This window comes from Taudactylus pleione, unplaced genomic scaffold, assembly GCF_031769625.1.
Source record: "Taudactylus pleione unplaced genomic scaffold, aTauple2 ptg000612l, whole genome shotgun sequence".
Classification (NCBI taxonomy): domain Eukaryota; kingdom Metazoa; phylum Chordata; class Amphibia; order Anura; family Myobatrachidae; genus Taudactylus; species Taudactylus pleione.
This window is the reverse complement of record NW_028285014.1, coordinates 2,942,590-2,965,766: the sequence shown is the minus strand read 5'-3', so window position 1 is coordinate 2,965,766 and position 23,177 is coordinate 2,942,590. Positions and strand designations below refer to the sequence as shown.

At 47.3% G+C, this 23,177-nt stretch overlaps 1 protein-coding gene across 1 annotated transcript in view; it reads right to left on the bottom strand.

Moving 5' to 3' along the window:
- The window catches only part of LOC148480475 (vomeronasal type-2 receptor 26-like), a 117,136-nt gene extending 96,593 nt beyond the window's left edge, over positions 1–20,543 (bottom strand). Inside the window, exons 1-2 of the mRNA XM_088454304.1 lie at positions 20,253–20,543; positions 10,300–11,106 (exon numbers count right to left, since the gene is read on the bottom strand). Of these exons, the coding sequence (XP_088310430.1) occupies positions 10,300–11,106; positions 20,253–20,543 (1,098 nt within the window). The remainder of the gene's footprint in view (positions 1–10,299; positions 11,107–20,252) is intronic.
- Between the last annotated feature and the right edge of the window lie 2,634 nt (positions 20,544–23,177).

The window sequence follows — 23,177 nt, the reverse complement described above, 5'->3', positions numbered from 1 at the left end:
GAAGAGACAAAAGACCATTCCCACGAAATCCTCGCACCCCAATCCAGCGTACATTACCGGGGCTATCACGAGCAAGGGGGTGCCTGCAAGCCCAAAAAACATATGAATGGCCTACAATCCACACCCTATCAAACACCCTACCACCACCTGTAAGGGGAAATTATTTAAAAGAACATTAGTGTTTAAGTCGAATTTCAAATAACCAACAACAGGTCGGGGAAACCGAGTTATTTGAGTGACCCAGATGGAGGTGAACAACACCAAAACCTCAATGGAGGGCAAAAGGTGAAAAGAACTCCAACCCCTCCTAGCGGCGGGTAGCTTAAGGCACTGGGTTTCCCAAAAAACAAACTCGCCAGAAGCGCTGTCTAATTTGGCAGCATGTCGCCTCTCACATAACCTTTATAAGCGGAAGACCTCCAACGACCCAACCGTTTGATTGCGTCACTGGAAGAGCCCGCTGCTGCCGCACAAGTAGCTGCGCCAATCCTAAACGAGTGTGTGCCGTAAAGTTCAACCGGCAAATCAAGCGCTACCAAACATCGCTTAAAAATTGCAGCAAACTGAAAACGTGTCAGTGGCGAAAGGTCCTCATGAACAAGCCATTGCAAACCGCCTTGCGGATGCTGCAAGTTGTAACGCCTAGCTATGCTCACTGGACATATGCTCAGATCCGGATGCGCAGGGATTGACAGCCAATGCCCCCTACCTAATTGGTCGGTCTTTGATCTTTGAATTTTTAGCAAGATCAAATCCGACTTAAACATCACGTTATTCAACAGAATCCCCGAGCTTGTTGCCCTCTTGCTAGCGGACGCTAACTCGCCTACCCGCAGCGCTCCGAAGAAAGCCAAAACAAAAGCTAATTGAAACAAAATTGCCTCGTACTGTCCCAAGGCTACTCCCGCTACTTCCACCAGTAGATTTCTCAACAAACCGGTGTCAACCGGCCTCCGAGAATCGCCTGGCCCTGCCTGTTCTCTAGCCCATCCTTTTAAAGCCTTGGTCAGAAGGAACGACTTGGTTGGATCTACCAATCCCCGCAAGCGCGAAAAATACGAGATGCCGGCTAAGGCGCCGGACATTGCGGCCTTAGACCGGCCCCGCTCATGCCACATCCAAACAAATTGCAACATGCTATCCTCAATATTCTTACCCCGATCTACTTCGGCTAAGAAAGCCAGCCACGAATCCCACGCTGTCGTATATGACTTTAAGGTGCTCGGTGCCAAAGCTCTCAATGCGAGTCCATCGATGCCGGCCCGATGATCTGCCAGACATGAGCGGGACAAGATAAGCTATTAACGCTGGCTGCAGGCGCCAATGACCTAAACCTAGTCCATTGAAAACGAGATAAAGCATCCGCTATCTCGTTATCAACGCCAGGGACATGACGCGCCCTGAAATCAATGTTCCCCTGGAGACACAAAAGTATCAGATGCCTCAGTAAACTGAGAGCCTGAGGGCAGACTGACCTCTGATTGTTAATGGCCTGGACTACCCCCAAGTTATCGCACCAGAAACTTATGCTCCGATTCCTAAGCTGCGCAGCCCAAATCTCCACTACCACCACAATCGGGAAAAGCTCCAAAAGGAGCATATTAGATGTCCAACCGGCATCCTGCCAGCTTTTTGGCCATGGCTCAGCGCACCACTGCCCCTCGAAAAAGGCCCCAAAACCGCAAGCTCTGGGCGCATCAGTATAAAGCTGGAGTTCAGAGTTGGCCACCAATTTGGGTAACCAAATCCTCACACCATTGAAATCCCGTAAAAAGGCACACCACAAATGTACGTCCTCCTTAAGCTCCCTAGTCAAAAGAATTAAATGGTGCGCCTTTTTAACACCCGCCGTGGCCCTCTCCAACCGACGGCAGAAGATTCTACCCATAGGGATCACTCGGCAACAGAAATTAAGTAGGCCGAGTAACGACTGCAACTGCCTCAATGAAGTTTTCTTTGCAGAGAGGCAGAGCCCTAAGTATTCGCGCATCTTAGTGACTTTATCCTGGGGCAACCGACATAAACCCATCACGGTATCAATCTCGATACCTAAATAGGACAAAACTGTGGTAGGCCCCTCTGTCTTTTTCGCCGCAATGGGCACGCCCATAACGCGAAAAAGAGCCTGCACTGATAAAAGCAGCTCGCTGCAGACAATGCTATCAGCTGAACCAACTAATAAAAAATCATCTAAGTAATGGGCTATCCCAGTTTTTCCTGAACCCGCTCGAATGCACCATTGCAGGAATGAGCTAAAGCATTCGAAAAAGACACAGGAAATGGAACAACCCATTGGCAAACATTTGTCCACGAAATATGAACCCTCGAACTTAAAACCCATGAATCTAAAAGAGTCGGGGTGCAATGGAAGTAACCTGAAAGCCGACTCTATATCTATTTTTGCCAATAGTGCTCCCCTACCAAACCCCTGCACTATACGGAGGGCGTCCTCAAAAGATTGGTAAGTGACGCTGCAGTCCTTTGGGTCCAAAGCGTCGTTAACTGATCCTCCCTCCGGGTAGGACAGGTGCTGGATCAACCGAAATTTGCCTACCTCCTTCTTGGGAACAACTCCCAAGGGAGCAATGCACAAATCCACTAAAGGAGGAGATGAGAAAGGGCCAGCCATGCGGCCCAATTCCACCTCAGCCATTACTTTGGCCCTCACAATATCAGGATAATCCCTAGCTGATTTAAGGTTCCTTTTTGCTAACGCCGCAACTGACCTAACTATTGGTAAACGAAAACCCTCCCGAAAACCTTGCAACAAAAAGGCTGCTTCCGCCCTAAATGGATAGCGGCCCAACCACCGTTCCAACACATATAACTGTATTGGTGAAAAGGCTCTATTTAGCATTTCGCTGCTCGCCCTGCCCCGCTGTCTGCCCGCCTGTGCGCTTGCATTCTTTAACTGCGTGATTGCTTCCACACGACAGACAGATGTGCTTAAAACGGCAGCTGGCTACTCTGTTACATTGCCCGTTATTAAAGGCAAAGCACTTTCCCTTTCCTGCCGTGTTAAAACCTGGACGAGCAACAAAGGGCTGCTTACGGCCTACTGGTGCTTCCGTGGTGGGTTTGTTCTGCTGAGTGACCTCAAGCCAGACCTCCACGTCCGTCCTGCTTTTTACGGAAAGCCTCGTCATACTGTCGCCACACATTGTGCCTAGCGGACAACTAAATACTGTGCATGAGGTGTAAGTACTTCAGGATGTTCAGAAACTCGGCAGGCCTAGTTTTGGTATAGCAAGCCGCAAAAATATACATCCCGCAAAGCCAATTGGCGTAGCTGCGCCGCGCCTCCTCCGCTGCTGCCCCCCCAGATTTAGCTGTATTCAAAGCTTTTTTGGCGTCATGCGTAATGGCAAACATGTCTACGTATTTGCCCTTTCTAATACGCTCCCTCACTTTCGACCTAACGCCTCTTAAAATGGCAGTGTTAGTGCAGTGTACGGCATCACCCGTCGCATCCGGAACCGAGCTGCTTGCAGAACTACGCGCTCTATTCGGGCTTTTACGCTTCCCTTTCAACTGCTGAACGAAATAGCACATTAGCTTACGCGGTTTATCAGCTGAACTGGAAGAGTCGGAGGAATCCTCCGAGTGTGACAAATCAATGTGGCTGTGGTGCAATGGTATCTCACCTGCTCCAGAAGTCGACGGGGTAGCTGACACCACGGCAGAAACCGCCTCCTGGCTTGCGTCGCGTGGCACGCCCATCACGTTCGGGGTTGACGACGGCTGGGCATCCTCTGTAGACACAGCATCACCAGCAATGACGGCCAAGGTAGATGAACCCTGTGGACTTGGAACGACAGCGTTAGACACGATCTTGTGCGCAACAGCGGTCGCTGCAGGGGCTTGGGTTGGGACCACTGCTGACGGGGAAGCCCTCGCCTGCGCGTGGTTTGAGCATGGGGGGGTGGGTGGCCTAACCGGAGGAGGGGCCGCCGGCAGAGGGGGCTGCTGGATTGGCTCCTGCCTTACAAAATAGTCTGGCGCCTGGTGTGAAACCGGATGTTGCAAGCGGAACCATGATGGGGCAGAATAAAAATGCTGCCCCGCATAGGGCGGCATCACCTGATGCATGAACTGACCCGCGGCCTGAGACAGTCGCGGGTCGAAGCCTTGCTGCGTAAACGCTGGTGAGACAGTTGGAAGCACCTGCTGCGCTAGGCCCTGAGCAAAATAAGGGGACCACTGTGCCCCAATGCCAGGCTGTGCAAAGGCAAATTATGCCGCGCAGGGCCATAAAACGCGACGCTGGGAGCCTGCGGCAATGGCGCAGCGAGAGGTAGCACATACTGCTGATTAATGGGGGTGCTGCGAGCGGAGACACCACCGCGTCCATCCGCCGCAGCACAACGCCTAATAGGAGACGCCTGCAGCCCAGCCGGGCTGGAAAAAATCACAATACCCGAGCGGGTTTGCGCTCTGCTAGGGGTGTTGCGCTCTGTCCTCCCTGCCCCTAAAGCAGTGGAGGTCGCAGAAAAAGGGCTGCGCAGATACTGTGGCTCTGCAGGCGTCTGTGGATTAAAGCCTGCGGGGCCGGGTACTGGGGTCAGCGATCCCGCCCTCCCCAAATCCCGACAGCCGGCGGCCATTAACTCTGGGCTCTGCCGGCCCTGCATATCTAAAATGGCCGCCGCTGTAATATGGGCGGGGCCAACGACGGGAGCCGCGGCCACCGCGACGACGCTCCCGCCGCCAGCCCCTGCTGTGTTGAAAGCATGGGGGGAAGAGCCCTCCCGGCAGTACAGCCAGTCCTGCGGGCTCGGCGGTGAGGGCACAAATCCCCCCATCCCGGCGCTGCCAGCCGGGTCCTGTCGGACGGCGGCCATTAACACAGGGCTCTGCAAGCCCTGCGCACCTAAAATGGCCACCGCCGCCAACAGAGCGGGGCCAGCGACGGGAGCCGCGGCTGCCGCAGCAACGCTCCCGCCGCCAACCCCTGATGCCTGGGATGGGCTCGGGGAAGGCCCCCCACCGTGGGCCAGCCATGCCTGCAGGCCCGACGGTGAGGGCGCAAGGACGCCGTTACCCGCGCTGGGAGCGGGCGCCCCCGGCGTCCGCGATGACACACGCGCGGGCGCAATGCGCGCACCGCGCGTGTAAGGGGAGGCAGCGGCTAATGCAAGCGGCCTGGCTGCCTCTGCCAGCCGCTGGGGGGGGGCATTGCGGCACGGGCGCGGCATGGCGGATGGGGCACAGGAGTGGGGGTAGCAAGAGATGCAAAGGCAAAGAGCACGCAGAGGGAGTTGAGGAGCGTGTGTGGGGGGAGACAGAGGAGGGATGAAAGATAGAGGAGATGCAATAAAGGAGAGGCAGAATATATAGGATAGCAAAGGAAGGTAAAACAAAACAGTGGCAAGAATAACTGATAAATATTATGACACTGAGGTACTGAGGTACTTATCCAGAGGAGATCACAACTGGAAAAGAGAAAGCTGACTCCTCCCAGCGCCCTAATATTCATAAACAGAGCCTGCCCAAACAGGTCCCTGATAGGCTGTCACTACTGATTGACCCACTAACCTAACCTATAACGAGACTGCAACCCCCCAAACCAGTTTTAACCAGTATTAGCACAATAAAAAACAGGGTGCTTATGTCCTCTCATGCTTATTCTAGCATTCGCGTGCTTTACACACGGTCAGATTTTTCCTTCAGATATGAACGATAATGATTTAAAAATCGTTCAGTCGTTCATATCTGAAGGAAAATCTGACATATATGACATGCCTGAACGATGGACGATGAACGATGCGTGTTCCCGATGGTCAGATAATGATATCTGACATCTGATGTGTTTGCAGTGAGACTTGGACGATTCCATTCATTTTAATGCAGTCAAAAATCGTTCAAATTGTTCAAAACTTTGGTAAAATCGTTCAATCGTTCATCTGACAAATCTGACCGTGTGTATGCTCCAATAGCCGTTTAGGAAATCACGGGCAGATACTGATTATTAGCAGCTAAATACCAGCCGTATATACATATTAGCTGCTATATATGGAAATTTGCTGCATAGTGCACATTGATTGAATGTGTAGTAACTACCATTATAAGCTGAATTGCGGACAGCACAGAATAGGCTGATCACAAGCTGCAAACATTAGTGAATCTCTGTAATGGTGCATACACATGGTCAGATTTAGTTGGTCGATATAAACAATAACGATATAGTTTATCGTTTCATTGTTTATATCGTCCATTTCTTTGCCCCTTCCAACCCCCAAACGACGGACGATGCGTGGGCACGTATGGTTGATAACGATATTGACCATCGCCCGTACATGCAGTCCAACCAGGTCGATATCGACCTGGTTACTATAGGGGCCCACGATCATTGATCACGGGTCGTTTAGTCATTTGGGGGTTGGTGCTGTGCTGGATGTTCGAAAACAATCATCCATCACATGCTGGACGATCAGACAATATATTTATCGTTGTCTGATCTGACCATGTGTATGCACCATAACACTTGTGGATTACTGATATTTGTTACAGTTTATCTTGAGACAAATTTGTCATAAATGAGATTGCTACTATCTATATACTTTTTAACAACTTACTATACTACAAGCCATTGATAGGACTGATTTACAACTGTCTAAGGAATTATTACTCCTTGATGGTATCAATATCCAATATATTAAACAGCTTACAGCAGTGGTTCCCAAACTTTTTTGAACCAAGGCACCCTAGGGTATCAACATTGTTTTCATGGCACCCCCTAAGCCAAAAGTTTGATAGAGAAATTTAAAAAATATGTAGTAAAGTTAAATAAAATGTGCTACCTGTCATCCTTAGGCTCAGTTATGTGGTGGTGACAGGTTTTCGCTTCTGTTTGTCCACATATTTACATTACATTGACCATAAATGATTTGATTTGGTGCTAGACCACCAACCTGAGGCACCCCTGCAAATGTCCCGAGGAACCCCAGAGTGCTACGGCACACAGTTTGGGAACCACTGGCTTACAGTAAATGAAGTGGGACAAGTAATCAAACAGGAGGAGTAAACTAATATTGAATAATTGGGCAATAACTGCACCTTAAATTATACAGGAGAGGTTTATTCCCTGCAGTAATAAATACCCAATTAATATAGTAGATTCACGCACATACTGTATATATGTGATTTATTCTACCGGAGGGAAACTATCTGTTATTAAAGGACAGACTACAGCCCCTTCTTGTAATCAGGGTGACGATGTTAGTAACTATATAATGGTCAATTTGGAAGTATATATGTGTGTAAACTAATGACATCACGAATTAGAGTGTAACAAGAGGAATTTGTTTTACATCTTGCTACAAGGCTATTCAGCTAATTAGAAACTGAATATAAATCAATTACTTCACGGAAAAATTATATAACTGGATAATAAGTGAAGAAGATATCCTTGAGCAATAGGGGATCCTCAGTACATGTTATCAATAATTTTCGTGCCATCATAAATATGTCTGAGTGAGATAGGCACACTTAATATACGCAGTGTGTTCAATCAAGTGAATAAGAAATTGGATAAATAAGACACGAAACGGTTTTTCACAATACAATGCTCATTTATTTGTACAATACTTAATACAGAACTAATTCAGAACAAACTGCAGACCATTGTTACTTTTATCATTCCTGTATTTTACTATCTGAGGAGCTGATACCCAGATACGGTAATATCATAAGGAGTCTTTTTGAATGTGTGACAATAGCCCAGGCACATTATTTTAATCTTTCATTTCAATTTCTTTATCTATATATTATTTTTAAAAATTCACCATGATTATAACTCCCAGAGGGGAACTACATATATTTTAATGAATACTCAATAAAAGTTATTTTTTATGTGTTTATGTTTAGTCACATTCGAATAGTGCACCATTATACTACCCCTTTTCTAGTGTGCTTGCTGCCTGCCGGTGCACTAGCCGCAATTAGCTGGCTGTCCAGAACCAAATCCACATCTGCTGTGCTGTTGATGGCACACAGGGAGAGGCAAGAAGCTGCTGGAGGTACACGGGGAGGTGAGTTGCTGGGTGGGACTCTGTGTGGCATAGCACGAATCAGCTCTGTTTAGGAGCAAATGTATGTGTAGGGTTCTGCTCCTTACTAAATTGGACTAATTCATCCAGGGCCATATTTTTTTTAAATATTATTTGAATAATCTGCCGCCTTCACCCACCACAGACATTCTTTATTGTGGTAGATTTCAATAAAACTAGTCCAGAACTCGTGATCCATGCCTGTATAGAACAGAAGAACAAATGGACAAAATATGTGGTTAAAGAATAACATAGATTGTTAGCATGTAGTGAGGGGGGCCTATATTAGTCTCCGGTTGCCCCCACTACAAAAAACAATATTTGGATAGTCTTGTGGCCCAACTGTCATCGTACAGGGTATTTTCAAAAATTTTAAATATTAAATATGTAAATTTTGACTTATGGTGGGCCCCAAATAATGGTGCCTGTCTACAAAATTTTCAAGAAATATTATTCATTTTAATGTATTTAATGCTGTTGTTATGTTTTTATTGCTTTTCATAATTTGCTGTTTTTACTGTTATTTGAGATTTTTTTTAAATAAACGTAAAAAAAAAAAAAAAACTTTCTCACAAGGCAGATGATAGTACAATAGAGCTCTACATTTCAGAAAGACAATACTAAGGGGTTTATTCAATTACCCGCGGGACTTCTCCCGCGAGTAATTTGTGCTCGAAAGTCCCGCGGCGCGGGGTAAAGCTATTGAATAAAATAGCTTTTTCCCTGCGCCGATAAATGTGCTCTCGCTCGCGGGATCACACTGTTTCCGCGAGAAGTGTGGAAACAGTGTGTTATTCTGTCACGCGCGAGGCCGACAAGGGCGGCTTCGTGCAGCTGTTACCTCGCACGTACATGAGGTGTGAGGTAAAGCACGATAGCGGGGGACTCGCGCGCGGGGTCTCGTGGACACCCGCGCGTGGAATCCCCATTAATTGACTCACCACCAGTGCGACAATTAGTCACGGGGTAAACCCCGTGGCTAATTGTATATACCCCTGAGTGGTCTGTAATTTTTGGAATTGCAAATCCCACCAAATAGTCTGAAAAATCAGCAGCATTAGCATCGGTCAGCAGCATTAGCATAGGTAGGCGGCCATTGACATAGCTATACATGGTCATTAGCGTAATACATTAGCTATTGGTGGTCAGCAGTGTGGTCTATAGCAAAGGTGGTCAGTGGACAATAGCAGGAGAAAGTGTAAAAAAACATTGAAATGTCTACATAAATATAAAATTAAAAAAGTACATCATAGGGCAGCAACAATAACGTTTGTAAAGTTTGCATAAACATACCTGATCCGCTATACTCCTGTCTGCCTGTGCTCCTAATGCTGCCATCTCTCTCCATGCCTATCCAAGCACAAAATGGAGAAGGGGAGGGTCCAGGATGACGTCTGCATCGGCCAAGTCGTTGCACATATCGTTCTGTTGTTTGGTCATGCGTACACATTCAACGATATGCTGCAAGTCGCTAACCTGATTGAGCTGCTTGTCCAGATGACAAATGATGTGGCTTATGATGCGCAGTAGCATGCATTGTACATGAACGATATATCATCTAGTGTGGATGCACCTTAATTCTCGATTTAATATGATACTTTTGCAGCTTTCAAATAGGTTTTTGGCAGACTGCCAATTTCCACTTGAGCCAGCCTCAGAACTTGTGTAATTTATGAGTGTCCCTATTTTTAGGGATTGTGTGACAGTGTGTGGTCCTGACGAAGTTCAAACCTAGGCAAAAACCTAATCCTGGTCAAACTACACCACCCTGCCAAATTTGGTGGAGGTAGATCTAAAACTCCGGCCGTGCATAAAGGACAAACAGACACGCTTTCTCGCTTCCTATATAGATTTAAATTGTTTCAAAACACATTAGTGTGAGCAGATAATTTGAATAGTGATAATGTCCAGTTGCCTAATGTTCAGTAATTTAATTATAAATGTATCTTGTAAGAATCAGTTTATCAAATGTATGTAATTACGATCTCAAGTATTGATACAACATTACCAAGGTGGCCCTCAATTGAATAGTGTTGTAGAAATGTGCCCATCTGCAATCTAATCAATTGACATTTTTTTTTTATTTTCGGTTATATTTTTGATGCATTTTCAGATGAATATATATTAAAATGAATTATTTAAATTAAGGTGACATTTTCCTTATTAGAGAGTCTCACAGTCCAGTACTGTACAATGCTGTTTTATTTGTGTCTTTTTTTCAGGTACAAATTTTAATTTTATTATTTCTTACCTTCCAACCTTTTAAGTCTTGAAATTTTAGTTTATATATATCACTTAATCTTTCTCTTAAAGGTGTCTCTTGATACATTTCATGTAATGCGTAAGCTACAGCATAGACTGAATTATATACAAAGTAGCTCATGCTTGTGAATCGGAGATTACAATGTGAGAAAATGATTTGCCTTCCATTCTCCACACCTGTGCAATTTCGTCTCCTGGGGTTGAATGGACATCGATTTTCACAAAGTTCATCCCACCAGGTTGTAAATGTCCGCCCTGGTGGGAATCTACTAGGATTAACTTCACGGACAAACTTAATGAATTCTGGCTGTTCATTTTTATGCATGGTGAATCTCAAAGAGCCATTGACAGCAGTGTCATTTAGAATACTGAATATTCTGAAACTGGACTCTGCTATATGGATCCATACCTTCCCTGGTATGCTGGTTATGTGTACATTGAGTTCCAGGTAATAAACATTATTTTTTGATCCATAGATGAGTATAACGTTTGCTGTTGAATTTGCTATGGTTCGTTCAATGTCTTTGATCCTGTCAGGGCTGTAGTCATTAATAGAGGGTACAAGCTTAATAAATTCAATGCACCCCCCATTATCTACAATCATGTTTTTAATAATCTTTATAGCATTTATACTGCTATCATCATCTGGATATACGATACCAACCCACATCCAACCAAAGTGCCTCATTAGGGCAATTATAGCAGCATATAAAGTATTTTCACTAGGTACTGCACGGTAGAATAATGGGAATTTCTGTTTATTACTTTGTAGGGGTTCTTGAGACAAGAAACTGACCTGCAATAAAATAAAATAAGAAAACAGGTGAAAATATTACAACACATTACTAATATTAAAGCATATATATATACATATATACAGTGCTCGAAGTGTGGCGGTATGCAACGGTATGGCATACCGCCACTTCCAGCACTAAACATTTGTATGTTTTTTTTCTCAAATTTTCAAGCTTGGGTGCGACGTACCGTTAAGAATTTGGCCGCAAGTACGCCGCACCACCACTCACTATGTAGCCGCCATTAGCGGGCCAAGGCTGCCAGACCCAGACTGCGCCGCCGAGCAAATACATGGTGCTCGGCGGCGTGACAGCATCTCCGGCTCCGCTGCCTCCTGCAGTACCTTCCAGCCTTCTTGGGCTTATGGTAGCGTGAGGGTGACGTCATGACGTCACATCACGCTCCCACGTCTGGCACAAAGCAGCCTGGGGTCTGGGCGCATCTCTCCTGTCGGCATCAGCTACAGTAGATACCCTTCACGGAGCGGCGCTTGCTGGATTCAATGTCGAGCACCAGCGCTCCTCGGCTCCTTCTTCCTCCCTAAAGAAAAATGACAGCGACGGAGGCAGGTTAATGATGATGGGAGTTTGTTACTGAAGCAGAGATTACTGGGCGAGGGGTGCGGGGTTGCTAATGATGCTGTGAGTAGTGCAGGTTGTTGGTTCTTGTTAATGGTGCTGGCAGCGAGTAGTGGGGGTGGTGATAGTGGTGCTGGGAGTGAATAGTGGGGGTGGTGATAGTGGTGCTGAGAGGGAGTAGAGGGGGTGTTGATAGGGGTGCTGGGAGTGATTAGTGGGGGTGGTGGTATTATGGTGTTAGTGGTGCTGGGGGTGAGTAGTGGGGGTGGTGATAGTGGTGCTGGGAGCCAGTAGTGGGGGTGGTGATAGTGGTGCTGGGAGCCAGTAGTGGGGGTGGTGTTAGTGGTGCTGGGAGTGAGTAGTGGGGGTGGTGACAGTGGTGCTGGAAGGGAGTAGTGGGGGTGGTGTTAGTGGTGCTAGGAGTGAGTACTGGGGGTGGTGTTAGTGGTGCTGGGAGGGATTAGTGTGGGTGGTGTTAGTGGTGCTGGGAAGGATTAGTGGGGGGTGGTGTTAGTGGTACTGGGAGCGAGTAGTGGGGGTGGTGATAGTGGTGCTGGAAGGGAGTAGTGGAAGTGGTGTTAGTGGTGTTGAGAGGGAGTAGTGGGGGTGGTGTTAGTGGTGCTGGGAGTGAGTAGTGGGGGTGGTGTTAGTGGTGCTGGGAGGGAGTAGTGGGGGTGGTGATAGTGGTGCTGGGAGTGAGTAGTGGGGGTGGTGTTAGTGGTGCTGGGAGTGATTAGTGTGGGTGGTGTTAGTGGTGCTGGGAGTGAGTAGTGGGGGTGGTGATAGTGGTGCTGGAAGGGAGTAGTGGGGGTGGTGTTAGTGGTGCTGGGAGTGAGTAGTGGGGGTGGTGTTAGTGGTGCTGGGAGGGATTAGTGTGGGTGGTGTTAGTGGTGCTGGGAGGGATTAGTGGGGGGTGGTGTTGGTGGTACTGGGAGCGAGTAGTGGGGGTGGTGATAGTGGTGCTGGAAGGGAGTAGTGGGGGTGGTGGTATTATGGTGTTAGTGGTGCTGGGAGTGAGTAGTGGGGGTGGTGATAGTGGTGCTGGGAGCCAGTAGTGGGGGTGGTGATAGTGGTGCTGGGAGCCAGTAGTGGGGGTGGTGTTAGTGGTGCTGGGAGTGAGTAGTGGGGGTGGTGATAGTGGTGCTGGAAGGGAGTAGTGGGGGTGGTGTTAGTGGTGCTGGGAGTGAGTAGTGGGGGGGGTGTTAGTGGTGCTGGGAGGGATTAGTGTGGGTGGTGTTAGTGGTGCTGGGAGGGATTAGTGGGGGTGGTGTTAGTGGTGCTGGGAGTGAGTAGTGGGGGTGGTGTTAGTGGTGCTGGGAGTGAGTAGTGGGGGTGGTGACAGTGGTGCTGGAAGGGAGTAGTGGGGGTGGTGTTAGTGGTGCTGGGAGGGATTAGTGTGGGTGGTGTTAGTGGTGCTGGGAGGGATTAGGGGGGGTGGTGTTAGTGGTACTGGGAGCGAGTAGTGGGGGTGGTGATAGTGGTGCTGGAAGGGAGTAGTGGAAGTGGTGTTAGTGGTGTTGAGAGGGAGTAGTGGGGGTGGTGTTAGTGGTGCTGGGAGTGAGTAGTGGGGGTGGTGATAGTGGTGCTGGGAGTGAGTAGTGGGGGTGGTGATAGTGGTGCTGGGAGTGAGTAGTGGGGGTGGTGTTAGTGGTGCTGGGAGGGATTAGTGGGGGGTGGTGTTGGTGGTACTGGGAGCGAGTAGTGGGGGTGGTGATAGTGGTGCTGGAAGGGAGTAGTGGGGGTGGTGTTAGTGGTGCTGGGAGTGAGTAGTGGGGGTGGTGTTAGTACTGCTGGGAGGGATTAGTGGGGGGTGGTGTTAGTGGTACTGGGAGCGAGTAGTGGGGGTGGTGATAGTGGTGCTGGAAGGGAGTAGTGGGGGTGGTGGTATTATGGTGTTAGTGGTGCTGGGAGTGAGTAGTGGGGGTGGTGATAGTGGTGCTGGGAGCCAGTAGTGGGGGTGGTGATAGTGGTGCTGGGAGCCAGTAGTGGGGGTGGTGTTAGTGGTGCTGGGAGTGAGTAGTGGGGGTGGTGATAGTGGTGCTGGAAGGGAGTAGTGGGGGTGGTGTTAGTGGTGCTGGGAGTGAGTAGTGGGGGTGGTGTTAGTGGTGCTGGGAGGGATTAGTGTGGGTGGTGTTAGTGGTGCTGGGAGGGATTAGTGGGGGGTGGTGTTAGTGGTACTGGGAGCGAGTAGTGGGGGTGGTGATAGTGGTGCTGGAAGGGAGTAGTGGAAGTGGTGTTAGTGGTGCTGGGAGGGAGCAGTGGGGGTGGTGTTAGTGGTGCTGGGAGCCAGTAGTGGGGGTGGTGTTAGTGGTGCTGGGAGTGAGTAGTGGGGGTGGTGATAGTGGTGCTGGGAGTGAGTAGTGGGGGTGGTGTTAGTGGTGCTGGGAGGGATTAGTGTGGGTGGTGTTAGTGGTGCTGGGATGGATTAGTGGAGGGTTTTGTTAGTGGTGCTGGGAGGGAGTAGTGGGGGTGGTGTTAGTGGTGCTGGGAGGGATTAGTGGGGGGTGGTGTTAGTGGTACTGGGAGCGAGTAGTGTGGGTGGTGTTAGTGGTGCTGGGAGTGAGTAGTGGGGGTGGTGATAGTGGTGCTGGAAGTGATTAGTGGGGGTGGTGTTAGTGGTGCTGGGAGGGAGTAGTGGGGGTGGTGTTAGTGGTGCTGGGAGGGAGTAGTGGGGGGTGGTGTTAGTGGTGCTGGGAGTGAGTAGTGGGGGTGTTGTTAGTGGTGCTGGGAGCCAGTAGTGGGGGTGGTGTTAGTGGTGCTGGGAGCCAGTAGTGGGGGTGGTGACAGGGAAACAGCAAGGATTGCAGACATGACTCCCCAGTCTCTCCCTCCTGGGCTGTGTGTGGTCCTGGAGCCACACTGGACTTCTGGATCAGGCTGCAGGTCAGTCCCTTGCTTTCCATCCTTATTACGCTGCACTACAGATACTGACCTGCTGTTTAGACCAAGCCCTCATGAAGAGAGGGGAGGTGGGCGCAGATACTGCGCACAGGGGGGTGTACTTTCACATTAAAAATTTTGTATGTATTATTTTAGCTAGTGTACCCTGCTCTTAATAGATATAGATCAATGATCCCCCTATAGTGATAGGTGCTCTAATTGTGTCCATTATGCGAAAGATCTGGTGGCAGGCCGCCAGCTGATTACTGGCACACGGCACACTGGCTGACAACCATGGATGGAGAAATAGCAGAATAAGGGGCATTACTATGTGGCATAATGTATAAGGGACATTTATATACTTGGTGGCATAATGTGTACTACAAATTTTGTAAAGGACATTGCTTTTAAAGGGCATTACTCTGTGTGCGGCATAATGTGTATAAGGGGCTTTCCTGTGTGGCATAATGTGTTATAAGGGGCACTACTATTGTGTGGCATAATGAGTGTAAGGGGTACTACGGTATGGTACACTACACTAATGAAAAGGGTGTGTGTGTTACGGACACGCCCCCATTTGAGTGGTCAGACACCCTTTTCTGGCGCATGCGTGCCTCTCGCGCACACATAAGTGCTGTCTTGGATTTTCCATACCACCACTTCAAAATTCCCACTTCGACCACTGCATATATATATATATATATATATATATATATATATATATATACACAAAAAAAAAAACACTAAAGGGTGCATATAAAATAAACTAAAACTGGTATTCTCTGTTTTCCAGCTGATTATCTGAAGATTTATGGTGACTGACAATGGTTAAATTGTTCTAAGGGGAATCAAGTATATGAAAGTTATAAACCTGCCCCAACAAACAAGGATACCAATGGTTCTATACCCAAATTTCAGTAGGTAATACCGGAATCAGTGGCGGAACTCCCGGAGATAATTGAATCATTTGCTGCTGGGCCCTGAAGGGAGAACCCAGCTCCATTGTCACCCAGCCGTTCCAGCTGCTACTGAGGAACAGGGGAGCCGCTGAACTTTGATCAGCAGTGGCGCTCCTCCTACATGACCTGCTGTAGTGCTCTATGGTTGCAGATGTCACATAGCATGTGTGCCCATATGCGCACACAGGGGGGGTTTCCTGCCCGCCGATCAGTAAGTGTATTGCGGACCGCAGTGAGTGTGGTCCGCACTATTCAGTAACAAACACACCGCCGGCGGCGATGTGTTTGTTTTAGCAACCAATGAATATCAGACAGACTCATTTGCTGCTGCATCCACGGAGGGAGCCAGGCTGGAGCTCACTCATGAGCTCCGCCTTCTGGCTCCTGCAGTGGTGATTAGAGAGATGTCATGGTGCTTCTCCCATAGTGCCGAGCGGAAGGACAGAGGAGCAGACGGTGGCGGGTGCAGGGAATGGGGATTCAGGTAAGTAATCTGTGTGTGTCTTGTGTTATATATGTTAGGTGCACTGCATAAGGGGACCACTACTGGGGGCACTACATAGGGGGGACCCGCTACTGGGGACACTGTATAAGGGGCACTGCATAGGAAGACCAACACTGGGGGCACTACATAGGGGGCACTGCCTAAGGGGCACTACTGAGGGCACTGTATAAGGGGCACCACTTGGGGCCCTGCATAGGGGGTCCACTACTGGGGGCACTACATAGGGGGGAACTGTATATGGGGCACTGTATAAGGGACACTACTGGGGCCACTGTATAGGGGGGCCACTACCTGTGGCACTGTATAAGGAGCACTACTGGGGGCACTGAATAAGGGGACCACTACTGGGGAGACTACATAGGGGGGCACTGTATATGGGACACTACTGGGTGCACTGTATAAAGGGCACTACTGGGGCACTGTATAAGAGAAACTGCATAAAGGGACCACTACGGGGGACCATGTGGGAGAGCATCCAGAGCCAGCCCAGCTTATAAGCAGTGTGGCAGTAAAAAACATGGTAAGTGCAAGCCTAGCTCTATGAGGATAGGGCAGGTGGTGGGGGGAGGCAGCTGGGGCAGGCATAGGTGCCGGGGAGTGGTAAATTTAAATTCGTGGGGGGGGCACCAACATTTATCTTGCCTCTGGGCAACTGGGATGAAGTTACGCCACTGACCGGAATCGGTATGTAATACTGGCTGTCGGGTGCCTCCTGTCAAAATGCAGACAGCGGCATCCCGATGGTTGGTATCCTCCCACCTTCTCCCCCTAACCCTCCCTTTTTGTAGTAGTAAAAGATTTGTACAGTGCTCGCCCTCTACAAATAGTGTTGATGGATATATGTAATGGGTGAAACAGGAAATTAATAGATGCCAATTGTGTATACAACCGTGAATTTTATTCAATACTTGGTATGTATGCAGTAACTATAATAGACACAAATGCCTAGTGCCCAATGTTAGGGTTGGTTAAAACAAATGTAAAAGATATGTAGAAATGTCAGAACGTTCCTAGGTGTACTAAACCCCTAGGAGGGATTGAGGGTGTGGGCTGGCTGGCCCACTTGTACAATGTCACTGAATAAGTGTCCCAAAGGGATCCTCAGTACGGCGTCCCATTACTGGTCCCCTGGACATTAGAGTACAAAGTATCCTAGTAGTAGCCTGCGGTGTCCAGGTTCCCTTCAGGATGGGATGCTGCAGCTGTGCGACAGTGTGGCAGGGATCCCTGGCTGGTGAGCTGGACGGCGTCCGGGATCAGCGCCGTGTCTGTGTAACATGGGTCCCGATTGCGCTTCTGCCTACTCCACCTAGAGAGGGAGCGGACCAGTGTCAACCTATAGATCTCCACCGGGCACCCCCTCTCAACGTCGGGACTCACCTGGCTCTTGCCGCATTGCTGCTGTCTCCCTCTTCTGTCCTCTATGTATATCTGCACGGCTCCTTCTATCAGCACGGCTACTGGATGCGGACTGCTGCTGGGCTCCCGTCGTCACTTCCGGGTCATGTGACCGCTACTATCAGGATTGTAGAAGCATTGCACATCTGATGCAGTGGTAAATGGTGGTTGGCAAATGTGGAGACTGTGGGCCTGATTCAGAGCCGCTCGTAAGCGGCCGCTCGTTCGTTCCGAGCGATGTTTGCCCAACTGCGCATGCGTACGGATCGTAATATGCATGCGTGAACCAGTCAGTGCGGACGAAAATCGTTTGTTCGCTAAATAGCGAATGCCTGCTAATATGAGTGACAGGAGGAGGCGTATGTGGGTGGTAACAGGGGAAGGTGCTTGAAAATGGGGAGTGGAGCTCAGAACGCAGGCGTGCTTAAAGGTGAAAACGGGCGTTTTATGGGTGTGCATAATTAATACAGCAGCGTCACTGACCACGTCACTGGGTTATTTTATAGTCAGAACTGCTCCAAATTTGTGGTAGGAAAAACCAACCACAAGAATAGCGAGCAGTTCAAACGCTGGTCGATGTACTCGATTAATCTAATAAATAGCGGACATGACGTAGGATGCGAGCGGCCAGGGGGCGTAGTTATCCAAAAAACGACCGCAAGTTTTGTTCGCTCGTTCAGACATAGAGGCGTGAACAGACCGCAAAGAGCAAACGGTTCATTTGAATAGCCACCCCTTTTTTTGGAACGAACGACCGCAAATAGCGACCGGCTCTGAATCAGGGCCTGTGTGAAAAAAGCTCCAACGCGTTTCGGCCATTAGTGGCCTTCCTCTAGGAGTGTTGTAGTATGGTCTTGAAAGGGAGGGGGTAAAATACTCGTGGAGGTACAACCTCCAAATGATTGACAGCTCAAATCTCCTTGCTGATAGGTCCTTCAGTGTAAGTAAATCATTAAATAGTGAATGCAGGTGTTATTCCTCATGCACATATGTTTAATAAAGAAGAGAAAAAAAGGGGGGAATGAGAGAAGAATTCTGGAATAAACCCTTAGGGTTGTTATTGGTACAAGTAAACAATGTTACACCTCAAGAGGTTGTGTATACATATACAGAGCCATACAAGATATGAAGCCATATGTGAATACATGTAAACACGTATACATACATGTGTTAACTTAGATGTAATTGTAGTTATGTTTTGAATTAATATGGATAAAGCAGTAGAAAATACGGAAGAAAAAAATATGTTTGCTTTTATCTGTCGAGATGTTTCAATGTTCAATATCGCCTAACCATTCAGAGAATATATTACTTATTTGTGGATCAGTTGAATATTGTATATTCACGGACAGATGATGGATTTGACCTCATTATCTATGTTTAACCCTCTTGGCACTAAAGTGTCCAAAATGACCATGTGTCTGAGTTCCTCTTTGTTGATTTGTCTATTGAAGTCTCCACCCCTCCAATTTGGTTTTACATGTTTGATTCCTATGAATTCTAGATGTTTGGGGTCACAATGATGGAATTCTTTGAAATGTGCTGACAGGGGGTGATCCTCGGTTCCTTTTTGGATGTTGCGAATATGTTCATTCACTCTAACTCTCAGTTGTCTAATCATTCTCCCCACATACTGTTTCATGCAGGGACATGTTAGTAGGTATATGACCCCTTTGCTGTGGCATGATATATGGTCCTTGATTGGGAGTGTTGAGCGGTTATAGGTGGATGTTATTGTTTTGATGGGCTTGGTGCTTGTTTTACTGGTTACTCTGCAGGCTGGGCAGGTTCCACAGTAGTAGAAACCTTCTCCCAGCGGAGCACCAGTTAATGTACTCTGCATCAATTCTCGTAGTTTAAAATGATTCTTGACTAGTTTGGTTTTGTAATCTGCTGCTTTGCAAAAAACTACTTTTGGTTGAGATGGTAAAATGGTAGATAGTGTTTCATCTTGTAAAAGAATTGGCCAGTGTTTCCTAATGATGTTTTTGACTCTGTTCGCCTGACTCGTGTATTGAGCCTTATTGTAGCCTAACCCTCCCCACCCTGCACTTTAAACCTAACCCTCCCCATTAGTGCCTAAACCTGTATTCTCCCCCTTCGTGCCTAAACCTATCCCTCCTCCCTTATTGCCTAACCCTAACCCCCTCCAGTGGAGCCTAACCCTCCCCTCTAGAGGTGCTTAACCCTAACCTCCCCCAAAAGATAATGATAACCCTGCTATGCTATTTAAACCTAACCCACCCTCCGCGGCTAACGCTAAGGGCGCCCGGCTTACCTTCTTTCGGGCTGTCGTCCTCCTGAATTCCAGCGTCGGGATTAAGATAGGCATCGATATTTAGATGCCTATCTTAAGTCCTTTTGTCAGGCTTCCAGTATCAGGATTGAGACAAGTGGCATCACGGCCGCCGGTCTCATATCTACATCCCGGTAATACCATAGGGCTGTAAACCTAATACTGCAATTTGAAATATCTTTTTTTTTTACATTTATTTGTATAAACCACACTTTTCACAAGACAGATTTCATCACATCTAGTTGCAGATGTTCCACTCTCAAGGTATAAGATTTTTTCCATCCTTATTCTAGGGTTCAGAGTTTCATTGTGTATCCTTATAGTGGATTTCAAAGCCTCTTTACCCTATGCATTTCCCTAATGGCCCAGGTTTTAAGGATATCCATGCTTTGGCACAGGTAATTTGAATAGTACCTCAGTCTTTTGTTTTAATCATCTGTGCTCAACCATGGATATCCTTAGAACATGGACTGTTGGGGTGCTTTGAGGACCAAGTTTGGGAACAATTGGTCTAGGCATAAAATAACATACCTGTGGATATTTATAGATTCCAAATATATTGGCATATTGTATGGAGAAGCTAGATGCCATTCCTTCAATTATAGCAGCTAAAACGCCATATCGGTCACAATTATAATTTGGATATTGCTTGGTGTTTCCTGAATACATACGTACAGCCCCTTGGACAGTTCGAAAGAGGTCGACATAAGAGTCATAGACATTGTAGCCCAAAGTCACATTAGGCAAAATTTTAGGGTTGCGGTTGATTTCGTCCACAGCAAACACCAAACTAAGGAAGTTGTAAAAGTCTTCAAGCAGCATACTAAAAAGATAAAATGCCAAATAAATCTATATATTATAAATTGTGCATAAATAATAGGCAAACACTATTTTATAAATACACATGTTAAATTGAATTTACCTGTAATGAGACTATTTCAAGTTTGTGCATCTTATAATAGTACAGATGATGTCTTTAGTATTCAGTGATTTAAAAATGAATCCACAATGACTAATGTCACAGAAACAATTCACATAATTCCCCTGTCACAGACCACAGCTTTACAGTATTTCACCTTTGAGAGAGAAAAGCTCTGAAGTGCTCAGGTATGAAAAAAAAAACTATGGGGAATATTTATCAGAGCTTGGACTGAGATAAAGCAAAGAGAGAGAGTTAAAGTGGTCTATGTATTAAGCCTCGGAGAGCGATAAAGTGGATGGAGCTAAAATACCAACCAAACAGTTCCTTACTGTCATTTTTCAAAAACAGCCTGTAAAGTGACAGTTAGGAGCTGATTGGAAGGTTCTTTATCTCCGTCCACTTTATCTCTCTCTAAGGCTTAGTATATAGACCCCAAAAATGAGGTTTCCCCTCTCCAGGGCACCCCAGGCCTGGGCTGATAGCCTGGGGCTATCCCGGCACCACTGGGTGGTGGGTGCCGGGTTGATTGTGTAAGAAATAGAATAAATAATATTGTCCTTTACAGTAGAACTAGAGGTCCCAGCAAGAGGACCTGAACCAAGGAATAGGTGAGTATGGTATTTTTTTTACAGATCCAGATATGGTTTCTACTGGACAAGGGGACATGATCTACACAAGGAACATGGTGATTATGTGTGAGTGTAATAAAGTTATACTGTCACAGTGTGTAAGTGATATCATTTGCAAGTGAACTAGAGGTACCAGTGGGACCGTAATGCCTTGCAGCTGGTACTTGTGGTTCTCCAAGTACCAGCATGCAGGGGAGGCTTGCTGGGACCTCTAGTTCTCCTGTAATGGACAATATTATTTCTTCTATTTTGGACACAATCAACCAGCCCAGGGGTGCCAGGTAGAGCTCCAGGCTAGCAGCCCAGCTCTGTGGTGCATAGAGAGGGGGAACTCCTTTATGGGTGGGTCCCCACCTCCCCACCAATACCTGGCCTGGGGTGACTAGTGTGGGGTGATAATGCTTTGGCTGGTAGAACCCATGAAGTGGGTCCCGCGGCTGTGGCATTAAACCCCTGCTAGAAAGAGTCTGGTGCTGGTTGTGGCTAATATAGGGGACCCCTACTCATTTTGTCCCCCGTATTTTCACAACTAAGACTGGCTCACAGAGCTTGGTTCTAGTTGATAAAATTACAGGGACACCTACATCTTTTTCTCCCCATATTTCTCCCCATATTTTCACAACCAGGACCAGCTTAGAAAAGCATGGCGCTGGTTGTGTTTTTAGGGGGGGGACCCAAATATATCTTTTTTATTTAAACACTTTTCTAGGTTTTTACACACAGAAGCATGCACATATATCACTGATCTGGTCATGCTTCTGTGTAACTAGCACCTTCACATGCTAAAATCACCAGCATGAAGAAAGTCTATTATTGTGGGGATTTTGTGTTCGATTTTGAAATAGAATTTTAGTAAATCAAGGGATCCTATATGTGTCTATGTAAAAGTACCAGATGTTTAACCAATTTTTGATTTTGAAGGGGATTTGGGGCCTGATTCAGAGCCACTCGTAAGCGGCAGCTCGTTCGCTCCGAGCGATGTTTGCCCAACTGCGCATGCGTACGGATCGTTATACGCATGCGCGAACCAGTCAGTGTGGACGAAATTCATGTGCTCGCAAAATAGCGAATGCCTGCTAATTTGAGTGACAGAATGAGGTGTATGTGGGTGGTAACAGGGGAAGGTGCTTGAAAACGGGGAGTGGAGATCCGATCCCAGGCGTGCTTAAAGGTCAAAACGGGCGTTTTATGGGTGTGCATATTTAAAACAGCAGCGTCATTGACCACGTCACTGGTTTTTTTTTAAGCCAGAACTGCTCGCAAAATTGTGGTAGCAAAAACCAACCACAAGAATAGCGAGCAGCTCATACCCTGTTCGATGTACTTGATTAATCTAATAAATAGTGGACATGACGTAGGATGCGAGCGGCCAGGGGGCGTAGTTTCCCAAAAAACGACCGCAAGTTTTGTTCGCTCGTTCAGACCAAGAGGCGTCAACAGACCGCAAACAGCGAACGGTTCATTTGAATAGCCACCCCTATTTTCAGGACGAGCGAGCGCTAATTGCGTCCGCCTCTGAATCAGGCCCTTGGTTCGATATTCGATTTGACATTCAATTTTGCCTGTAGCAAATATTTGATTTGCAAAATCACATGTAAATGGAACAAAGCCAAAACTAGATATTTTGGTGCTCTATGCCAGAAAGTGCTTTGGTGCCCCCTCCCCCCATTGCAAACAGGGACAGCGCGTGCCGCAGCTGTGCGGGGCAAAAAAGGGGCATGGTCTCATAGGGAAAGGGCACACTATAGTACCCCAAATTTACATTATGCCACAAATAGTGCCCCTTATTCACATTATACTACATAAAAGAAATCGTGATCACAATAGCAATAGTATACAGTATAATACGAGGGTTGTTCAAAAAGTAATGCCTAAATGCTCACAACTAAAATTTTATTATAGATA